The 18,989-nt window shown below is 38.7% G+C and overlaps 1 protein-coding gene across 5 annotated transcripts in view; it reads left to right on the top strand.

Moving 5' to 3' along the window:
* Window positions 1-18,394, top strand: part of Rasal2 (RAS protein activator like 2) — a 271,624-nt gene extending 253,230 nt beyond the window's left edge. For 2 of the 5 annotated variants that reach the window (XM_048357799.1, XM_048357803.1), the window contains 8 exons: window positions 970-1,169; window positions 1,903-2,764; window positions 5,740-5,874; window positions 9,190-9,392; window positions 11,210-11,297; window positions 13,045-13,075; window positions 16,030-17,650; window positions 17,861-18,394. In XM_048357799.1, the coding sequence (XP_048213756.1) occupies window positions 970-1,169; window positions 1,903-2,764; window positions 5,740-5,874; window positions 9,190-9,392; window positions 11,210-11,297; window positions 13,045-13,075; window positions 16,030-16,172 (1,662 nt within the window). In that variant the 3' untranslated portion in view covers window positions 16,173-17,650; window positions 17,861-18,394. The remainder of the gene's footprint in view (window positions 1-969; window positions 1,170-1,902; window positions 2,765-5,739; window positions 5,875-9,189; window positions 9,393-11,209; window positions 11,298-13,044; window positions 13,076-16,029; window positions 17,651-17,860) is intronic. The other 3 variants (XM_048357801.1, XM_048357800.1, XM_048357802.1) reach the window with 3 other exon arrangements.
* The last annotated feature ends 595 nt before the right edge of the window (window positions 18,395-18,989 follow it).

Here is an 18,989-nt window from a genome sequence, read left to right as displayed (position 1 = left end):
CTTTCACCTAAGTCCTTGGGTTCAAATCTCTAGTACTACCAAAAAAACAAAAAGGTTTATTGATTTTTTTGGTTTTGAGAAGCTAATGAAGACCCAAAGGCAGCAATGTAAAAAAACTGCCAAACAGTTGAGGGATCTCATAACACTTCATGAGGCTAAGAATTATCTAAGGAAAACTATGATTGAGATGAAGCAAATAGCTTAAAAAATTATTCTTTATTGGATAACTATAACTAGTTATCTTGTCAAATAGATTTGATTTATTCAAGGTAACAAGTTTTGCTATATAACATTATTTTTTTAATCTCTGTTTGGTCCTGGAAATCAGGAATATATGTAGTATATCTTATAGAGATTGATTACCTGATTTTGTATTGAAAAAAAGTTACAAATATACCCAGTAAATAAATCAGGTTTGCAAGACTGACTAGGATAGCAAATGGCATTATAATCTAACTGCGTGCCCTACAGTGCTCTTGGAACCCTGAATGCAGCACCTTCCTGTATGTTGGCATGCATTTCTTTTCTCACATCATCTGTTTTTGCTTTGGAAGTTTCATCATACTAGCCCATCCTCTGGTCTTGAAGGTCCTTTTAGTTAGGAGATGTTTGGTACTTCCCCTGCCCTTCTCCACTAAAGTCTTCTAGCCACCCAAAGATTTAGCTTGCTTTGCATGCCTATTTTAGTTGGAATGGCAATAATTTGGTTGTTTTGAGCATGTCTTTTAAGTTTTATTTGCATAACCCTAATTTCTGTTTCCTTTCTTTCCTCAATGTCCGCTGCACCCTGTTCGCCTCCTCCATTCATCTCGACGCCATGGTTCTGCTCCTCCATAACAATGCATTATGAACCTGCCACTCCCATATACAAATACCTGTCCTTCCCTCCAACCTACACCCCTCCATCAATGGCCATCATTTTCCCAAAAACATCCTGTCATGGATACCACAATGCTATTATCCAATTAGGGTGAAAATTCCTTCCTACAGGCAACCGTGGCAAAATTGGGGCCTCTTCCTCGAGTACTTGCTGATATTACCAAATCCCTGACTAATCCTACACCAATACAACAGCAACTGAGACGCTTCACTGAGCATAACTCCAGTCCAAATGTTAGTGGAAGCCTCTCTTCTGGACTGCAGAAAATCTTTGAAGACCCCACAGACAGGTAGGAAAGTGAGGGTTTGAGCTATTGTCTCAGAAAGATATTGTTTAGATTTGGGAAAAAAATGTTTAATTTTTGAAATTTAAAATTATGAGCAGTTGAAAGAATCATGTGAAATAAATGTCACTTGTCATAATCCATACAGTCTAAGATTTCCTGGGATAATAGTGTTACATTCAGTAAATGTATACAAAAATCTTTGTCATGGTTGATGAAAGATTAAGGGCTTTTATGACAATGCGTTCATATGGTATAGCACTCAAAACTGAGCAGAGCCTCAGTTAAAACCATTTTATAGCTGGCTTTACCAGTTACATGGGGAGGTTCAATTTTGCTGCTTATATTTTGTGCTCTGGATTGGGAAGATTTGTGCTTTAACAAAGATCCTTTGGTTATCCACTTAGAACTTCTCTTCCTTAAGGTTTAGGAAGAACAAATTATGAGTTGGAATATCTTGGGAGAGTTTGAAACCTAAGTAGGGGACTATTGGAACTGTAGTAAAAACTTAAGACAGTGATGAAGTGGTATTGCAGTGTTACTCTAACCTTGAGAAGAAACTGAAAGCACTAGATTTTATTCTAAGAATAATAGTGATAAAATCTGTGTTTCTAAAGAAATTTGAATTTTCCACATTGAGCTTGTGAAACTTCAAAAGAAGTCATATGCCCAAACTAATAAGTCTTAACTATAATGAATTTACCCCAAGAATAATTAAGGGTCCTTTCCTTTTCCACAGTGATTTGCATAAACTAAAATCTCCAAGCCAGGACAATACAGATAGCTATTTCCGAGGGAAAACATTATTACTAGTTCAGCAAGCATCCTCCCAGAGCATGACTTACTCAGAAAAGGATGAAAAAGAAAATACCCTTCCTAATGGTCGGAGCATCTCTCTCATGGACCTCCAGGACACTCATGCCGCTCAGGTGGAGCATGCATCTGTCATGCTTGATGTGCCTATGCGCCTGACAGGAAGCCAACTTTCCATTACTCAGGTGGCCAGCATCAAACAACTGCGGGAAACCCAGAGCACACCTCAAAGTGCACCCCAAGTGAGAAGACCCCTGCATCCAGCCTTGAGCCAGCCAGGAAGTCTCCAGCCCTTGTCATTCCAGAACCCTGTCTATCACCTCAGTAACCCAATTCCATCAATGCCAAAGGCCTCTGTAGATTCTAGTTTGGAGAATCTAAGCACTGCCAGTTCTAGAAGCCAAAGTAACAGTGAAGACTTCAAACTTAGTGGACCCAGCAATAGCAGCATGGAAGATTTCACCAAGCGTAGCACTCAGAGTGAAGACTTCTCCAGGCGGCACACTGTACCAGATAGACACATACCTCTTGCTCTGCCACGGCAAAATAGTACTGGGCAGCCCCAAATCCGAAAAATGGACCAGGCTGGGTTAGGTGCCCGAGTCAAAGCCCCTCCATCCCTGCCACACAGCGCTTCCTTACGTAGCACCGGGAGCATGTCAGTGGCTTCTGCAGCCCTGGTGGCTGAACCTGTGCAGAATGGGAGTCGGTCTCGGCAACAGTCCTCTTCCTCCCGAGAGAGCCCTGTTCCCAAAGTGAGAGCAATCCAGAGACAACAGACACAGCAGGTGGGACGAGAGTGAAAGGTTTGGCTTCTGCTTAGTTCAACTACTTTCCTTGCTTCTTTATGTATATATAACTGTCCCTCATTTTACCCTCCAATTCCCTATGGAGAAATCAGTTCACTGTGCCCTTTTCTGAAAATGGCTAGACAAAGAAACCACACCTATGGAGGGGAAGGGAAAGAAGAGGTAACAAGATAGAAGCACATGTGACTGACAAGTATCCTGAATATTTGCATATCCCTTATATTGCTGTGTACATGGACAAGCCCAGCTAGTGTCAAACCAATCTTAATTTAAGATTTTCAGACTTTTTCTTGTTTGCCAAGAATTTAATCAATCTTTCCTTAGTTATTACAGCAGTACATATTTTGCCTTTTTATATGAACCTAATACCTTTAGGACTCTGTTGAGTGAGAGAGTGTGTGTGTGTGTGTGTGTGTGTGTGTGTGTTATCTTTTAAAAATGCTCTTCCTAAAATGTTTGTATTAATTAAATTTTTAAACCTATTTATACTTCACAAGTACTCTCAGGAGTTTTGTGATTAATGGAATTCAATGATAAATCTTAAACTAAAAAAAACTGGACAAGGGGACTACAATAAAATTCCTTTGTATCTTTAATATATGTGCATCTTTACAGGTAGTAACTGATTTGACAGCTTCTGCCTTTATAGTGCTATAATCAGAACCCTTTGCTCTTACATTGATAGTTGTTTAAAGGAAAAAAATGGGCCATGTGCAGAATGTTTAGAAATAAAGGAAGGGATAAAAGCATGACCAGGGTTGGGACTATGGCTTAGTGGTAGAGTGCTCGTTTTGCATGCATGAATCCCTGGGTTCGATTCCTCAGCACCACATAAACAGAAAAGGCCGGAAGTGCCGCTGTGGCTCAAGTGGTAGAGTGCTAGCCTTGAGCAAAAAGAAGTCAGGGACAGTGCTTAGGCCCTGAGTCCAAGCCCCAGGACTGGCAAAAAAAAAAAAAGCATGGCCAACTTAAGCTGATTCTGAGAGCTTTACTTAGTTGTTCTTTTCTGGGAAATAAACATGCTTTCGATCTAAAATGTTTCACTTTTATGTTGCCCCAAATTTCATCAATTCTTCTGATTTAATAGCCATTTTTACTTAAAGAAAATGAGAAAATACATATATACTATGTTTGTTTTTCTTTTGAGACAAGTTCTCACTATACAGCACATGCTGGCTTTGAACTTGTAAACCCCTTGCCTCTGCTTCCTGTATGCTGATTATGTGTATCTTTTACATATAAACATGCACTTATATATAAACCTGTGTATTTTTTTGTTACTAGGCAATCCATCACTGATACTTTATTGTATTTTTGTTTCTGCACGTATTTCTTTGCTAGCCTTTGATTAATATCAACTATTTTCAGAGAGTTAAAATTTTATTGGAAGAAGAAAAGGAAGATAAGTAGTTTTAGAGATGGAATACAGTATGAAAGCAAATGTCTACCTGAGGGCTTAAGTCAGAAGGAAGACACTAACAATGAGATCGGAAGTAGAGAACGTCAGGTTGACAGGGATAAAACAGGAAAGGCCTTCCTACTTTTCAGAAATTGTCTTGGTCTAGCCCTGAAAAGAACAGGAAAATTAATCTTTTTCTCTCTTACTCCACCTGTCCATTCTCCTGTATTAAGAAGTCTTTAATTACCAGGGCTCATGACTCTGATTGTTTATAAATATTACAAATTAAATAGTTCTTTGTGTGCGCATCTGGAACCAGTTGCCACTTGCATTTTCTGAAAGGAAAATAAAACACCAATTACACAGGCATGTTTCTGTGAATGAATGTGAAGCTTCCTACATAGATGGGAGCTTGGAAATGCATACCATCTCCAAAATCCAATTTAAAAATTAATTTTTCTGCCACAACCATTAATGAGTTAGGGAATAAATATCTATAAATAGACACAAAGATATAGATATTTAGCAGGGCAGAGCCACAGTGAGATATCCTAGCACAGATATAATATCTATCTGTACTCATAACTGGCACCATCATAATAGTTCAAGTGTGGATTAGTGTAGTTTGATTGCTCAAGTTTCTGTTTTTTCTTACTCATTTGAGCTCTTTTTCCTCCTTTTCTCTCTGTTTCTTACTTCTGTTTCTTTTCTTTCACGAAGCCTCTAAAGTTCTCTAGAATCAGCACATTTAAAGACAAATTCCTTTACATACTTTCATTGAAATTTTATTGTTCTCTGGCCAAAAGTAGAAGATTTCTTTGTGAGGATTGTACTGGAGGCATCTAATTATCAGCGGCTTTGTCCCATGGAAATTCCATTTGTATCTTAGCACAAAGAAGTGGTCTTTGTTAGCAGTACTACAACTAGCTTCAGTTTTCTCCTGATAGTGAGTAGGAAGGAAGTAAAATCCTAGTGAAACAATTTACATAGAAATAATTTTCTTTTAAGAAAAAATGAATATTTTGATCCCTTTGAGACTTTGTATTTTTCTCATATTCTTCACTTTTATTTTTACATACTATATGCTTTTTTAATAAAGGCTTTTGTAAATCATTAATATATGAATTGTTTAAATTTACCAGATTTCCAAACATTAGAAATTCAGATTTGAGAAGGTGTTATAGAATAATACTGCATCATTTGCAAAGAAATGGAAGGTCCTTAAAAAAAAAAAAAAAAACTCATGTTAACTCAGGCCCAGGGAGATGAGGAATGCATGTTTTCTCTCATATGTGGAAGCTAAAATTAATTTGTAAATGTATAAGTAAATGCTTCAGGATAGTATGCAAGTATACACAAGTCTATTAACTAAAATATATTTAGGGGAGAATTCATATGTATGTATTGATGTAGCACTGGCATTGATAAAATATTACTTACCACTGAAAATATTTATTAGAGATCACAGTTACATCTTCTTAGAATAGCTATCCCTGTGAAGCGTAATGAATGAGTGAGCTATTTGGGGAAATGCTAACAGTTGTTTCTGGTCCAGGTTCAGTCACCTGTGGACTCTGCCACAATGTCCCCAGTAGAGAGGACAGCAGCATGGGTTCTGAACAATGGACAATATGAAGAGGATGTGGAAGAATCTGAGCAGAATCCAGATGAAGCCAAGCACGCTGAGAAGGTAGAATTTAGTCTCTTAATTAGCTAACTGATAGGCCACTAAAAGGATTATCAAGCCAAGAATATAATCTGTCCTGCCTCATTTCTACCTCTACTGTACTTTTTATGCTGCCCATTATGTCTATGTTTAATGAGTCAGTAGTATTTCATATGAATATACATGGAAAATGCCTGTCATTCCCCCTCTAGGAGGAAGTATAGCATAATTTTATGTATATTGTCTTGATTTCTTTCATTTCTAGTTCATATTAAGTAAATAATTGGTACTTATGTATATCATTTAGTATTTCTATATACCAATTATTTATATTCAACCAAGGTCAAAATTACCTTAGGATAAGATTTGTTTCTGTATCTTGATAACAGTTTGCTTGAGATTTTGCTTTTTACTGTTTTGATTTTTTTGTTTGCCCTTGGTATGGGCAGGAGGGTCAGGGGGGTTGGCTTAATCTAGTCTTGAACTCAAGGTCTGGACACTGTCCCTGAGCTTTTTTTGCTCAAGGCTAGAATTCAGCCACTTGAGCCACAGCTCCACTTACATCTCTTTGGTAGTTTATTAGAGATAAGAGTCTCATGGACTTTGCTGCCTAAGCTGACTTTGAACTGTGATCCTTAGATCTCAGCCTCCTAAATAGTTAGGATTGTAGGCATGAGCCACCAGCTCCCAGCTTTTGCCTTTTATGAACAAAAAATGTGTATCTCTATAGATAATTCTTGAAAAGGGTTTTCTGGTTTTGTTTGGGTTAGGTTTGGGTTTTGGTACTGAAGATTGAAATCAGTGTCTTTACTCATTAGGCAAGCATGCTAACACTTTAGCCATGCCCCCAGTCCTTGCTTTTAGTTTTTTAGATAGGGTCTTGTGTTTTTTGCTCCAACCACTCATGACTGTGATCTTCCTACCTTTGTCTCCCAAGGATTTACAGATATGAACCACCATGCCAGCTTTTTTTTTCTTTTTCTTTTTCTTTTCCTTTTTTTTTTTTTTTTTTGAGACAGGGGTCTTTATGTAACTCAGGCTTGGCTCAAACTCTCAATGCTTCAACATTAGGCTACTGAGTTGAGGGTTTGGTTTAGTTTTTGTTTGTTAACTTTTAAGCCAAGCTCCAAGAGACAAATGGTGCATATTTTCTCTCACATGGCGAGGCTAGATCTAAAATACAAACATGTATGATAAAAGTTGTATATATACATATATACCTGTATATTACATAATACCCTAGCATATACACACCAACAAACTGACTAAAGGATGGTATACTTAGAGGAGGATTCCAAAGGTATAACTACCCTAAACAGCTAATGTACTGTTTATCAAAATAAATTCCAGGAAGTGAAAATATGTTTGCCAGGGAAAGGCAAAGAAGTGGGGACCATGAATGGAGGAATAAAGCCTGAGTGAATGTAGTCACTCTAGACAATGTGCATCATGTAAAAAATGAACTATACAAATTGAGGATTGGGATGATGGGGGAAATGGAGGAGAAGGATAGATGAGGTGACATTGGCCAAGAAGCATAGTACTCATAACCCTACCTATGGAATTGTAACCCCTTTGTACAATTACTTAATAATACTAAAAAATAAAAGAAAAATTGGTGTTTTATGAGTGCAGTACATATTGATCAGTGTCATTTCTTCCAATAGTTTCCTTCCAAATTTCATTACTTTGGAAGCCAAATAAAACATGCATCCTTCAGAAATTATATTGTCCACCTCTTCCTTAAGATTATGGAGTAATATTTGCCAGTTTCTAGTGAAAATGTGTAAGAGTTGCCTGATTGTGATTCTTTGTAGATAGAGCCTTCAGTAGGGAACTAGGTTTACATGAGGTCCTACAGTCATACATAATGGGGTTCATGTTCTTATAAGAGGAGGAAGAGGTGTCAGAAATGTCCCTCTATTGCTCACTCTTGCTACCATGTAAGGATAAGTAAGAAGTTAAGCTAGGAGAGAGCTGACCACTCTGACATCTCTCTTCTAAGTCTCCAGAACTGTGAAAAAAATAAATAAATGTTTGTCTTTTGAGTACAAGACAAAAAGGGAAAGAAGGAAGGAAAGGAGGGAGGGAGGGAAAGAACAAAGAGAAGAGGAAGGGAAGGAAAGAGAGAGGAAAGAAGGCAGCAAGATAGATAGATAGATAGATAGATAGATAGATAGATAGATAGATAGATAGATAGATAGATAGATAGATGACATGGAAAACAAGGATCATCAGGCAATGACCTTGATGTCACACATAGCATAGGCACATTTAATTGAGAACAAGACAATTAACTTCTTGCTAGCATAATCCTAAACTGTTTTATTAATACGGCCTAACGCTGCAAAACTGCCATAAATACTCTCACCTTTCACTTTCTAGATTAACAAGCATAATTTGTAACTATGATATTGGTAAACAATAGCTAGTTGTTTGATCATCAATTGAATGAGATAATATTGTATTTTACAAAGTGACATACAGAATTATTGTTATCAGCTAATAAATATATTTTATGCTTCTTACCTTACCTAGAAAATTCGACATCCCATTATAACAGCCCATCCACAGCAACCTCAGAAAGGGCCACATAACCATGGAATTACTGGCCAGTTCAATTACTGAATTTTGATAAGGCTTCTCAGAATACACACATAAATTATATATATATGTGTGTGTGTATATATATATATATATGCTTATGTCTGAAAATTAACCAAGGGGTAACATTAATCAACACTAAAAGCATACAGACCTTTGCTTAGTGCTATGGCATGAATATTTTACTCCTTTGTAGTTGGAGAACAGTGATAGTCTACTTTTGCCATGAGATTCTTTTACTGATTTAGTGGCTTAGAAATACAGAAATGTTGCTTGTTCTCTAAAGGCTTATGCCAGTAGAAGGCAGTCTGATGAGCCAAGATATGTCAGGAATCCCACAGTACAGGTGATCATGCATAAATCTCTTCTCTTGTAGACAGCTGGCTTTTGACTCAAGTCATTTATTGGGCTTCTAAGTGCTTGATCTTTTTTTTTTCTTTCCTGACATAATCTGACACTATCACAGATTGGATGTAGCTTGCAGCAACTGATAATTTAATGTAGAGAGAAGTACATAAATCTGTAGAATTTGGAATGCCAAGTTAAGATTTAAAATGTGACTTTATAAGGAGGCCAGAGCTTCATTAACATATGCCAATTAGTAATTTTAATTAACACAAGCAACAGACTACATCTGGCTACATGGCCTAGGGTTCTTTTTGTTAAGTAAATCACCAATTTTAAAATGAATGTAATTCTTCTTGTCATTTGTGCTTTTCTTTTCCTTTGTTGTAGTATGAACAAGAAATTAGTAAACTGAAGGAACGCCTGAGGGTATCCAGTCGACGGCTGGAGGAATATGAGCGCCGGTTGCTTGTGCAAGAACAGCAGATGCAGAAGCTGCTACTGGAATACAAGGCCAGGCTAGAGGACAGTGAAGAGAGGCTGCGTAGACAACAGGAAGAGAAGGACAGCCAGATGAAAAGCATTATCAGCAGGTTAGAGGATCACCGTCTCTCTCTCCTTGTCATGGGAAGATGATCCAAACATTCATAAAGGAATGGCTACAAAATCCATCTTCACTCATATATACTCTGCAGATTCAGTACAAGTGTGAAAACTGTCTCTTCAAGTATCCTTAAAAATGAGACCTACTGCCTATGAAAATAAGCATATACTTTTTCTTTAACCATAACAATTCAACAAAAGGAAGACTAAATAAAGGCTCTCTCCTTTGAAGTTTTGAAAAGAGAACTAGGTTTAAAAATTTTAAGTATCCAAGAGCCAAGGCCCAGGTTTGCAAAACAAGTCCAGAAACACTGAAAGGAGTCTCACTGGATGTATTTAGGAACAAAAGAGCATGATACCAAACAAGGAAGATGCCTTGAGCAGAGACAGTGCCCAGGCCCAGAGTTCAAGCCCCACAACTGAAAAAAAAAAAAAAAAAGAAAAGAAACCAAGAAAGAATAAGTCAGGTTTATGACATATATTTATATACCATTCTATATGGGCTAAGCACTTTTTGATGCACTTTACAAATATTAATTTATTTTATCTTGATCTCAGCCTTTGATATAGGCATTAGTATCATTCTCATTTTGCAGACAAAAAAATTAGGGATAGATTCATCAATATCTTGTCCAACATCACATATTGATGCATTAAGATTGGAGCCCACACAACTAAGCCCCAGAGTTTATACTCATAACCAATACATTTTGGACAGGTCATGTAATGGAGGACAGAAATAATGTGTTACTTTAGTAGCAGCAGTTATCCATAATACTGAGAGAGATAGGACAGTGGATACCATATAACTTGGCATTGAGAGAGGATTATTTGTTTTTTTGTTGGGTAGTTTATATTTTAAGATGACATAAGTTTTTTTCAGATGACTGAGAGAAGGATCTGATAGGGAGGGAGGAAATGATCATCAGAATACTGCTCCAAAGAACATTAAATTCATGGGACCCAGTAACACTTATAGAAATCAACCTTAAATGTTTTTCTCCAAGGTGAGAGAAAGAAAAGATGGTTGTAAGGGCGGGGAACGTGGCTTAGTGGTAGAGTACTTGCCTAATATGCATGAAGCCCTGGGTTCAATTCTTCAGTACCATATACACAGAAAAAGCTGAAAGTGGCGCTGAGGCTCAAGTGATAGAGTGCTAGCCTTGAGCAAAAGCAGCTCAGAGACAGTGCCCAGGCCTTGAGTTCAAGCCCCAGGACTGGCCAAAAAGAAAAACAACAGATGAGTAAAGCAAGGCCCTGAGTTCAAACATGATTATAAAAAAAAAAAAAAAAGCTGGTTGTAGGTCTTTTTATTGGGAAAGAATAGAAATCTTGGGGTGGGAATATGGCTTAGTGGCAACAGTGCTTACCTCCTATACATGAAACCCTGGGTTCAATTCCTCAGCACCACATGTAAAGAAAACGACCAGAAGTGGCACTGTGGCTCAAGTGGCAGAGTGCTAGCCTTGAGCAAAAAGAAGCCAGGGACATGAGGGACAAGGTAACAAACAGTACAATAAATGTATCCAATGCCTAATGTATGAAACCGTAACCTCTCTGTAATTCAGTTTGATAATAAAAAATACACACACACACACACACACACACACACACACACACGCGCGCGCGCGCGCGCGCGCACGCCAGGGACAGTGCTCAGGCCCTGAGTCTAAGCCACAGGACTGGCAAAGAAAAAATAATAGAAATCTTGAACTATGAGTTTTAAGTTTCTTGTTCTCCACATATCCCACTCCACATATCCCAACCCTGTCTTTGAAAATGTTGATGTCTTCCTGCCACACTCCAGGCTAATGGCTGTGGAAGAGGAACTGAAGAAGGATCATGCAGAAATGCAAGCAGTCATTGATGCAAAACAAAAAATCATTGATGCACAGGTAAGCAAGTGCTAGATCTAGTGAAATTATTATAATGGTTACTTTCTTAGTTCCCATCTTTGCAAATGGCAAGACAGGCACTAGAATATGAGACTGCAAAGCTTTTGACATTATCTTTTTTACACTGAAGAATGAGTTTCTACATGCTTTCCATTGTTTTTCTTTCTTTTACTGGCAATTCTGTTAACCCAGCAAAGCATTAGAATATTTAGTACAGTTGTTTGACAAGTGCATGGTAGAACTTACTTCTTTCCTTATGGAAAGGAGGACAGTCTCTACAGGGATAATTATGAAAAGTGCACTGCATGTGTCTGGCTTGTGACCTCCACTGACCATTGCCTGGCTATATTGCTCACGGTCTTGTCAGTCACGTTCACTGCCATCAACCTGTAACCCCAGACAGAAGAGGAATTTCAGGGGGAAGAATGCTATAGAAGATACCTTTCCTTGTTATTCTTTTCAGTCAGGGTTTGGCATTGCTGCTTGGAATGTGCTTGGCCACCCTTCTTTGTTGATGCTATGCTGAGAGTCTCCTCAGATAAAACTTTCTAAGGAACAGATGATGAAATCAGAATCTAGACCTCTGTTTATGATAGTTTATACCTGTATCACCAGTGAGGTGGATAGCTACCGAGATTTCCTCAGGAAAGCAGTAACTGCTTGTAACACGTTTTCATTTTATCAGTGCGAAATATGGTTCTTATTCCTTAAAGTGAAAAAATAACAGAAGGCAAGTATAGTTACAATAGTGGCTTGTCTAACCACTTAATATATCATGTCTCTGAGTACACACAGCAAAGTTTGCATTTCTTACCCTTAAGTTGTGAAATAAAAGTTAGAGCGAGGACCTGATAAATAAATGTTTCATTTCTTTCTCTACAATCAGTTAATAGTCAGTATATGTTGGAGTCTCCAGTACTCTTAAGCCTGTATATAACAATCTAGTTTACTTCAAAGATCAATGTAGGATGGAGTTATTTTCAAAGGAATTGGGAATCAGGCTGAGACTAGAGCCATGAGGAAACTGATGCATGGGTCTCACTCGTATTCCTGTAAGATCACTAGACCTGGAAGTTCTTACATAAGCACAGCTCCCAAAATATTTTGAGCTCTATAGATTCTGGATATTTTGACCTTCTAAAAGTCAGAAAAAAAAATGCTATAATCTATTACTTGGTTCTTTTTAAAAAAAATATTTCTAGGTATCCCCAAGGTGTGTGAAGGGTAACAGAGACATGGCCATCTTGCTCTACCTTAGATAAATGATTATCCCATATACCTCAGTACCAATGACAGCAAGAAGAAAAACAACACTAAAGTGAATACAGTTGCTTTCTGTGTGTTAGAGCTAAATCTAGTACTATGACTTTTCAAAATAATACTCAGGTACCTGTGAATGGTTTTTCTCTCATAGCAGCCCTGTGCTCCCATAAAAAGGCTCCCATTCATCTGGAGTCTATGCTGGGAGGCACCGACCTACATCAGCCTAAGCTAGAACTGCAAACAGATGTGCACTCCAGGGTTGAGTGGCAGAACCTACCAGTCCTGGACCTTGTAGCTCCTATATGGGAATCCTAATGATGGTACTGAGGAAAATTTTATAAAAATATCAAATGAGGGAATGAGCTACCTCCCAGGATCGCTCCATGTAACTCAGATGGAGAACAGAGAAGGGCTTCCTCCTATCAGAAGCAAAGAGCTGCCTAGTTACTATCGCAAGTGATATCTCCACTGTGTTAAATTACAGGTCATAAATGGAAATGAAATTATTCAAACAGGCAAGTAAACCCTGTCCGTTCTCTAGCTGAGCAGTTCCTAGCCCTGGCCTAGTGCACTGGCCTCCTACACATTCCAGCTCCTGCCCACTCCCCTTATTGAAATACTTCCATTCAGGCATAAATTAGATTGCTTTGTCTTCAGACCACGCAGAATCAAAATGTCAGAGCAACTTTCACCAAACCTTCAGAATAACTTTTTAAAAATGATAGTAATTGTTAACTTTTGTTTTAAGAAGTTGGTATTAGAGCAAACTACAAAGGGACTTTCTCTACCTGTAAGATTAAGTTAGATTTTTTTGTGTGTGTGGATGCTTGATTTTAGGGGAATGAAATCCTAGACAATCCTGATTTCCTTAAGTCTTGGGTCTTACAACTTACACCAATACTGAAATATCATTGCCAGAAATTACCAGTTTTACTAGTATAATTTTTCACTTACTGTTTAAAAAAATGGTTCAAAACCAAAGCTATGTTTAAATTTAAAGATTACCAGTTACTCTGTTTAGAAGTCATTCGTAACTATGAAGGAAAGCATATTTGACACCTACCTCTTGTTTTCTGATAGCCACTTACCTCTTTTTTTTTTTTTTGGTAACCTATTAGATTTTTAAAGTGGGTGGATGAGAGTGGTCCACACCCATAATTCTAGCTGCTTAGGTGGATAAGATCAGGAGTATTGCATTTCCAAGCTAGCCCAGGCCAAAAAGTCTGTGAGTCTCCATCTTCATTGAGGGAAGCTGGACATGGTGGCAGGCATCAGTTTACCCAGTAACAACAGAAAACCTAAAGTAGGTGGATTGCACCATATGTGTCCAGGCAAGAAGTATACCCTATCCTAATAATAATAAATAATGATAGATAGATAGATAGATAGATAGATAGATAGATAGATAGATATGTAGAAGTGTGGCTCAGAAGTAGAGTGCCAGCCTAGCACAGGTAAGGCCCTGAGTTCAAATCCCAGAACTACCACCAAAAAAAAAAAATCTGTACTTATTTTCAAATGGTAGTATTCCACTCATGAGAAAAAAAAGCCAAACAATAACACAAGGCCCTGAGTTCATAGTACTGACACAAAAAAATAGCAGTAATAATAATAATGAAATAACTAAAACAAAAAAGGACTGGAGGTATGGCTCAAGTGGTAGAATGCCCTGCCTAGTACACAGGCAAAATTCTGAATTAAAACCCAAGCTCAAAAAAAAAAACAAAAACAAATAGAGGTTAGTTAATGAAGCTGTTTTTTTTATATTTTACCACCTGAGTTTTCCAGGAAATTACCTTTTTTTTTTAATTTAAGGGATAACAGGAAGTGGGAGATAGCTTTTGCTTGGGGCGGGGACGGGGCGGGGGGGTTCCATACTTTTGAAACTGTAGCCACCAGCCCTGCTTCATAACAGATACCCTCCCAACCCCATTGAAGTAGGAGATTAAAGGGAAACTTTACTTGATGCTGTACCTATGATTTACTCTTGATTTTTCTCTAGGGTAGTGGTCATCATTCTGCTCAGCCCTGACAGCATGTGGTCTCAGTGGAGCAGAGCTACATTCATGACCTTGTGCAGTAGCTTCTGCATTAACAGCAAGGAGCAGCATCAACCCCTATCCCTCCTACCCCACCCTGCCTTTCCCACTACTAAACTTACAATGCTTTTGCCTGGTAGGAAACTCCTGGGTAGAAAGGCTTCTTTTTTACTTTAGGGTTGTTTATCATTGAGTAGTTCCAGTTTCATGAGCATAGAAAGAATGTTTTTCTCTATGCAAACTTATTTTCTGTTAAATATAAACCTCATGGGCTGTGCCAGTACTGGTAGCTCATGCATGCCCTGAGATCTGAGGATCACATCTCCAAGCCAGCTTGGGCAAGAAAGCCTGTGAGACTCTTAATTCCAGTTAATCAATTAACCACAAAAAAGCCAGATGTGGAGCTGTGGCTCAAGTGGTAGAGCTCCATCCTTGAGCAACACTGCTAAGGAACAACACACGGACTTCATGTAGGAAAGGTTCTGAAATAATTTACCTAGCCACTAAGATAAAGATTTCTCCTAAGCTCTGTGGAACTGGTAATAATTTTCATCTTTACTTTAAATTACTTTTTTTTGGCCCTTTTTCTACTGGGAAAAAGGAAATGCACATGCATTCATGCACGTGTGTGTGTGTGTGTGTGTGTGTGTGTGTGTGTGCTTGTGTGCACAACAATATCTAATCACAAAGTATTCTAAAGCATTTTTTTCAAAGACAAGTGTCAAAATGAAAACATTTTCCTTATCAGACAGCTTTCCTGGAGTAACTCTGAGCTGGAATGGGTCTAGGAGCCTGTGTTCTGTTTGTTCTCATGTGTTATGTTTATAGCATCCCTTTTGGCCACACCTCCCCCCCACATTCAAATAACTCCTTGGTCTGAGCTTCTGGCTGCTCTTATCTCCTCTTGCTCTTGCATCCTCACCTGGTTGGTGATTTTAAACTGCCACCATGTACTGTTTTTAATGTTGAGCACAATGTGCCTGTTATGCTCTCCTTTAAGGGTAAGAGCCCATAGATCACACACACTCTCTTCTGTGAAATGAAACCTCTGGTGCTTCTTTCTTTGCCACCTAAGTTCCATGCTTCTAATACAAAGGGGGACAAAGCACTTAATATAATAGGCAGTATGGCACCTCAGTTGTAAAGTCTGAAGTAACATATGGTGTCATTTTTTACAAGATACACTAATATCCCAAGAGATTATTAATAACAATTCCTACTTGACAAAAGGAGGAAACAAGAGAAAAATAGAAGGGAAGAGGGAAAGCTGAACCTAACCAGTGTGCAGAAAGAGGCAGAGACGTTCCATTTGTTTGGGAAGCACCATGCATACTACTGTGTGAGAGAAAATATTGGGTTAGTCATTGAGTAAAGAAAGGATATCATTTCCTGTGAACAGCCTGAATAAAGCCATAATTGCTGTGTTGTAGGAAAAACGGATCGTGTCCCTGGATTCCGCCAACACGAGACTGATGAGTGCGCTGACCCAAGTGAAGGAGCGGTACAGCATGCAGGTCCGCAATGGTATCTCCCCCACCAACCCCACCAAGCTTTCCATCACGGAGAATGGTGAATTCAAAAACAGCAGCTGCTGACAGGCTTGAATACAGACTGTGGAAGGAGACAGAAGGAAACTGACCCACCCTCCTAGCCCCATCCCTTTACCCAGTCCCTCCAGGTTTACAGAATGTTGCTACTTCAAAATGGCAATGTAGGGAGAAACTCTTAGGTGAAGAAAGGAACCTTGTCTTTCAGGGCATAAGGCGAAGACTTCCAAGGTCGATGCTTTCCCCCATGTCTCTATGTACATAGGGAACTTAGTTCTGGGCCATGTACAGAAAATATCACTGTAATATACCAAAAGGAAGTTAATAATGTAGATTATCTTTTTAATTATTACTATTTTTATTATTGTTTTCCTCTTGTTGAAAGCACTGCAGTTGTTAGTGGAGGAAACGTAGGAACTATGTGTGAGTGAGAAATGAGCCGATTGGTTCAGTAGATAGAGACCAAGTGTCTATGTGATAGAAGCACATAGAGTGCAATAGGACATGAGTTTTTCAGGGATTCATCTGCCAGTTTAAAAGCCCTATTCTAGTTCCTTGTCCTTTAGGAAAATATGCAAATACCAAGATCCATTTACAACAATAATTTATTCACTGATCAGTCTAGACTGATTCTGATCAGACTTAATCTGACTTGGAGATTCACTGTTTTATAGGATAACAGATAAAACTGAACTTTAGGAGTGATCTCTGTTGAACTCCTGTCAATTTGTTTATTTCCTCTGTCTACAGCAGATGGGAAATTCCTGTTTTAGATATGGGCTTTTTCATTTTTACTCCTATTGTAATAAAAGGTATTCTTTTTCCTCTTTCAAGTTGATACAATATAAACATTTGTGTGTCTCCAAACCATCTTCATCTTCATATGTCCACTGCCTTCTCCCCCCCATGGTGGGAGTCTTCTGCACCACCAGGGTTTCTTCTCCCCTGGAGAGGCTATTCAAATATTTGGTCCATAGCCATCTGAGATCAACACCCTTTCTTCCACACAGAAAAGGGCTAACCACAACATAGCAGCAATCTCTGAATATTTCCTTCTAATCTTTTGAAATTATGATTTTAGTAGCAAATATATGGGCAGGGTAATTTTGTCACCATCTTTAACTTTTAAATTGCTGCTTCTTCCTCTTACTCTTTAGTAGAATTTGGAAAGAAAATCCAAAACTGAAGCATCAGGATGTCACATTCCAATTGCTATTCTCACACTATTGATAGGTGTGCCAGTAACTGACCCAGCTTAAATATGTGTTATCCATGGCTTTTAAGGAACAAAAAAGTCAAGAGAAAGTATGTCCTTTTTCTTTCCAGAGATGTGACGTGTCATCTGGCACGCAACCTTGATTACCTGGTGTATGGAAAGTTACCTGTTAAACACACATATATACAAATATATATACACATATTTACACATATGTACATATTATTGCACAGATAAGAAATGTTCATGCCTTCTATGTTTCCTGGTATACAGATACACTGTTAAAAGGTTCTTGAGGGCTGGGGATATGGCCTAGTGGCAACAGTGCTCGCCTCGTATACAGGAGGTCCTGGGTTCAATTCCCCAGCACCACATATACAAAAAAATGGCCAGAAGTGGCACTGTGGCTCAAGTGGCAGAGTGCTAGCCTTGAGCAAAAACAAGCCAGGGACAGTGCTCAGGCCCTGAGTCCAAAGCCCAGGACTGGCCAAAAAAAAGGTTCTTGAATCTCTTTCAGCAAGATCTAAGCAGTTTTATAATAAGGAAGCAACAGTGTTTATCAAATAAGTCAATGTTTATTTTAAGTTACAGTTTTTTATAAATGAAAAAAGGAAGGGGTGGGAAGGGAGACCTGGAGGAGCCATGCACATGGAGCGAGTGTTTCTGCATAGCCAAATATTTATAAGAAAACAGGAGGACATGTATAATACCTTCTTTTGTGTGAAGCCCTGGTCAACACCAAGCCCTCTCTTCACCAAGTCCCTGGCTTACATTCCAACTCTTTAAGCCCTCTCTCAGGGGATCTTTGTGTTACATTTCATCAACCTCTCCATAGCATCCCCACAACCTTTTAAAATTTTTTAAAGCCTATTTATGCTAGATAGAGATCTAAAGTAAGAGCTTATTATTAGAACCGAAGACTTCCTGCCAAGGCATTTGGGCATTTTCTTGACCCTTAGAAGTTATTTTATCATTTCTTAACTTCATCCTTCCAAAGTTAGGGCACACTGTGATCAGAATCACTTAATAGAAGAAAAGCACCCAATTCTGAAGCGGTATCTTGTGTTGAGTGAAGGAGTGTATGAATAGATGTGTTCTTGTTTGTGGCTTACTCTCAGCTCTAGCAGTGTTTAATTGACTCTTCAAAAATTCTTCAGTTGACCAGGCACCAGAGGCTCATGTCTGTAATCCTAGCTACCCAGAAGGCTGAGATCTGAGATCAAGATTCAAAGCTAGCATGGACAGGAAAATCCATGAGACACTTACCTCCAATTAACCACCAAAAAGCTTGAAGTGGAGCTGTGGCTTGAGTGGTAGAGCAACAATGCTAAGGGACAGCACCCAAGCCCCAGGGCCAAAAATATATAAATTAAAATAGTTGTGCCATAGAAAACCTGGTAAGAGGGGCTGGGAATATGGCCTAGTGGCAAGAGTGCTTACCTCCTCCTACACATGAAGCTCTCGGTTCGATTCCCCAGCACCACATATATGGAAAAGGCCAGAAGGGGCGCTGTGGCTCAGGTGGCAGAGTGCTAGCCTTGAGCGGGAAGAAGCCAGGGAAGGTGCTCAGGCCCTGAGTCCAAGGCCCAGGACTGGCCAAAAAAAAAAGAAAGAAAAGAAAACCTGG

This window comes from Perognathus longimembris, chromosome 11 (genome assembly GCF_023159225.1).
Source record: "Perognathus longimembris pacificus isolate PPM17 chromosome 11, ASM2315922v1, whole genome shotgun sequence".
NCBI classification, from domain to species: Eukaryota; Metazoa; Chordata; class Mammalia; order Rodentia; family Heteromyidae; genus Perognathus; species Perognathus longimembris.
Note: the sequence above shows the minus strand (reverse complement) of the source record. Positions and strands in the feature narration are given on the sequence as shown.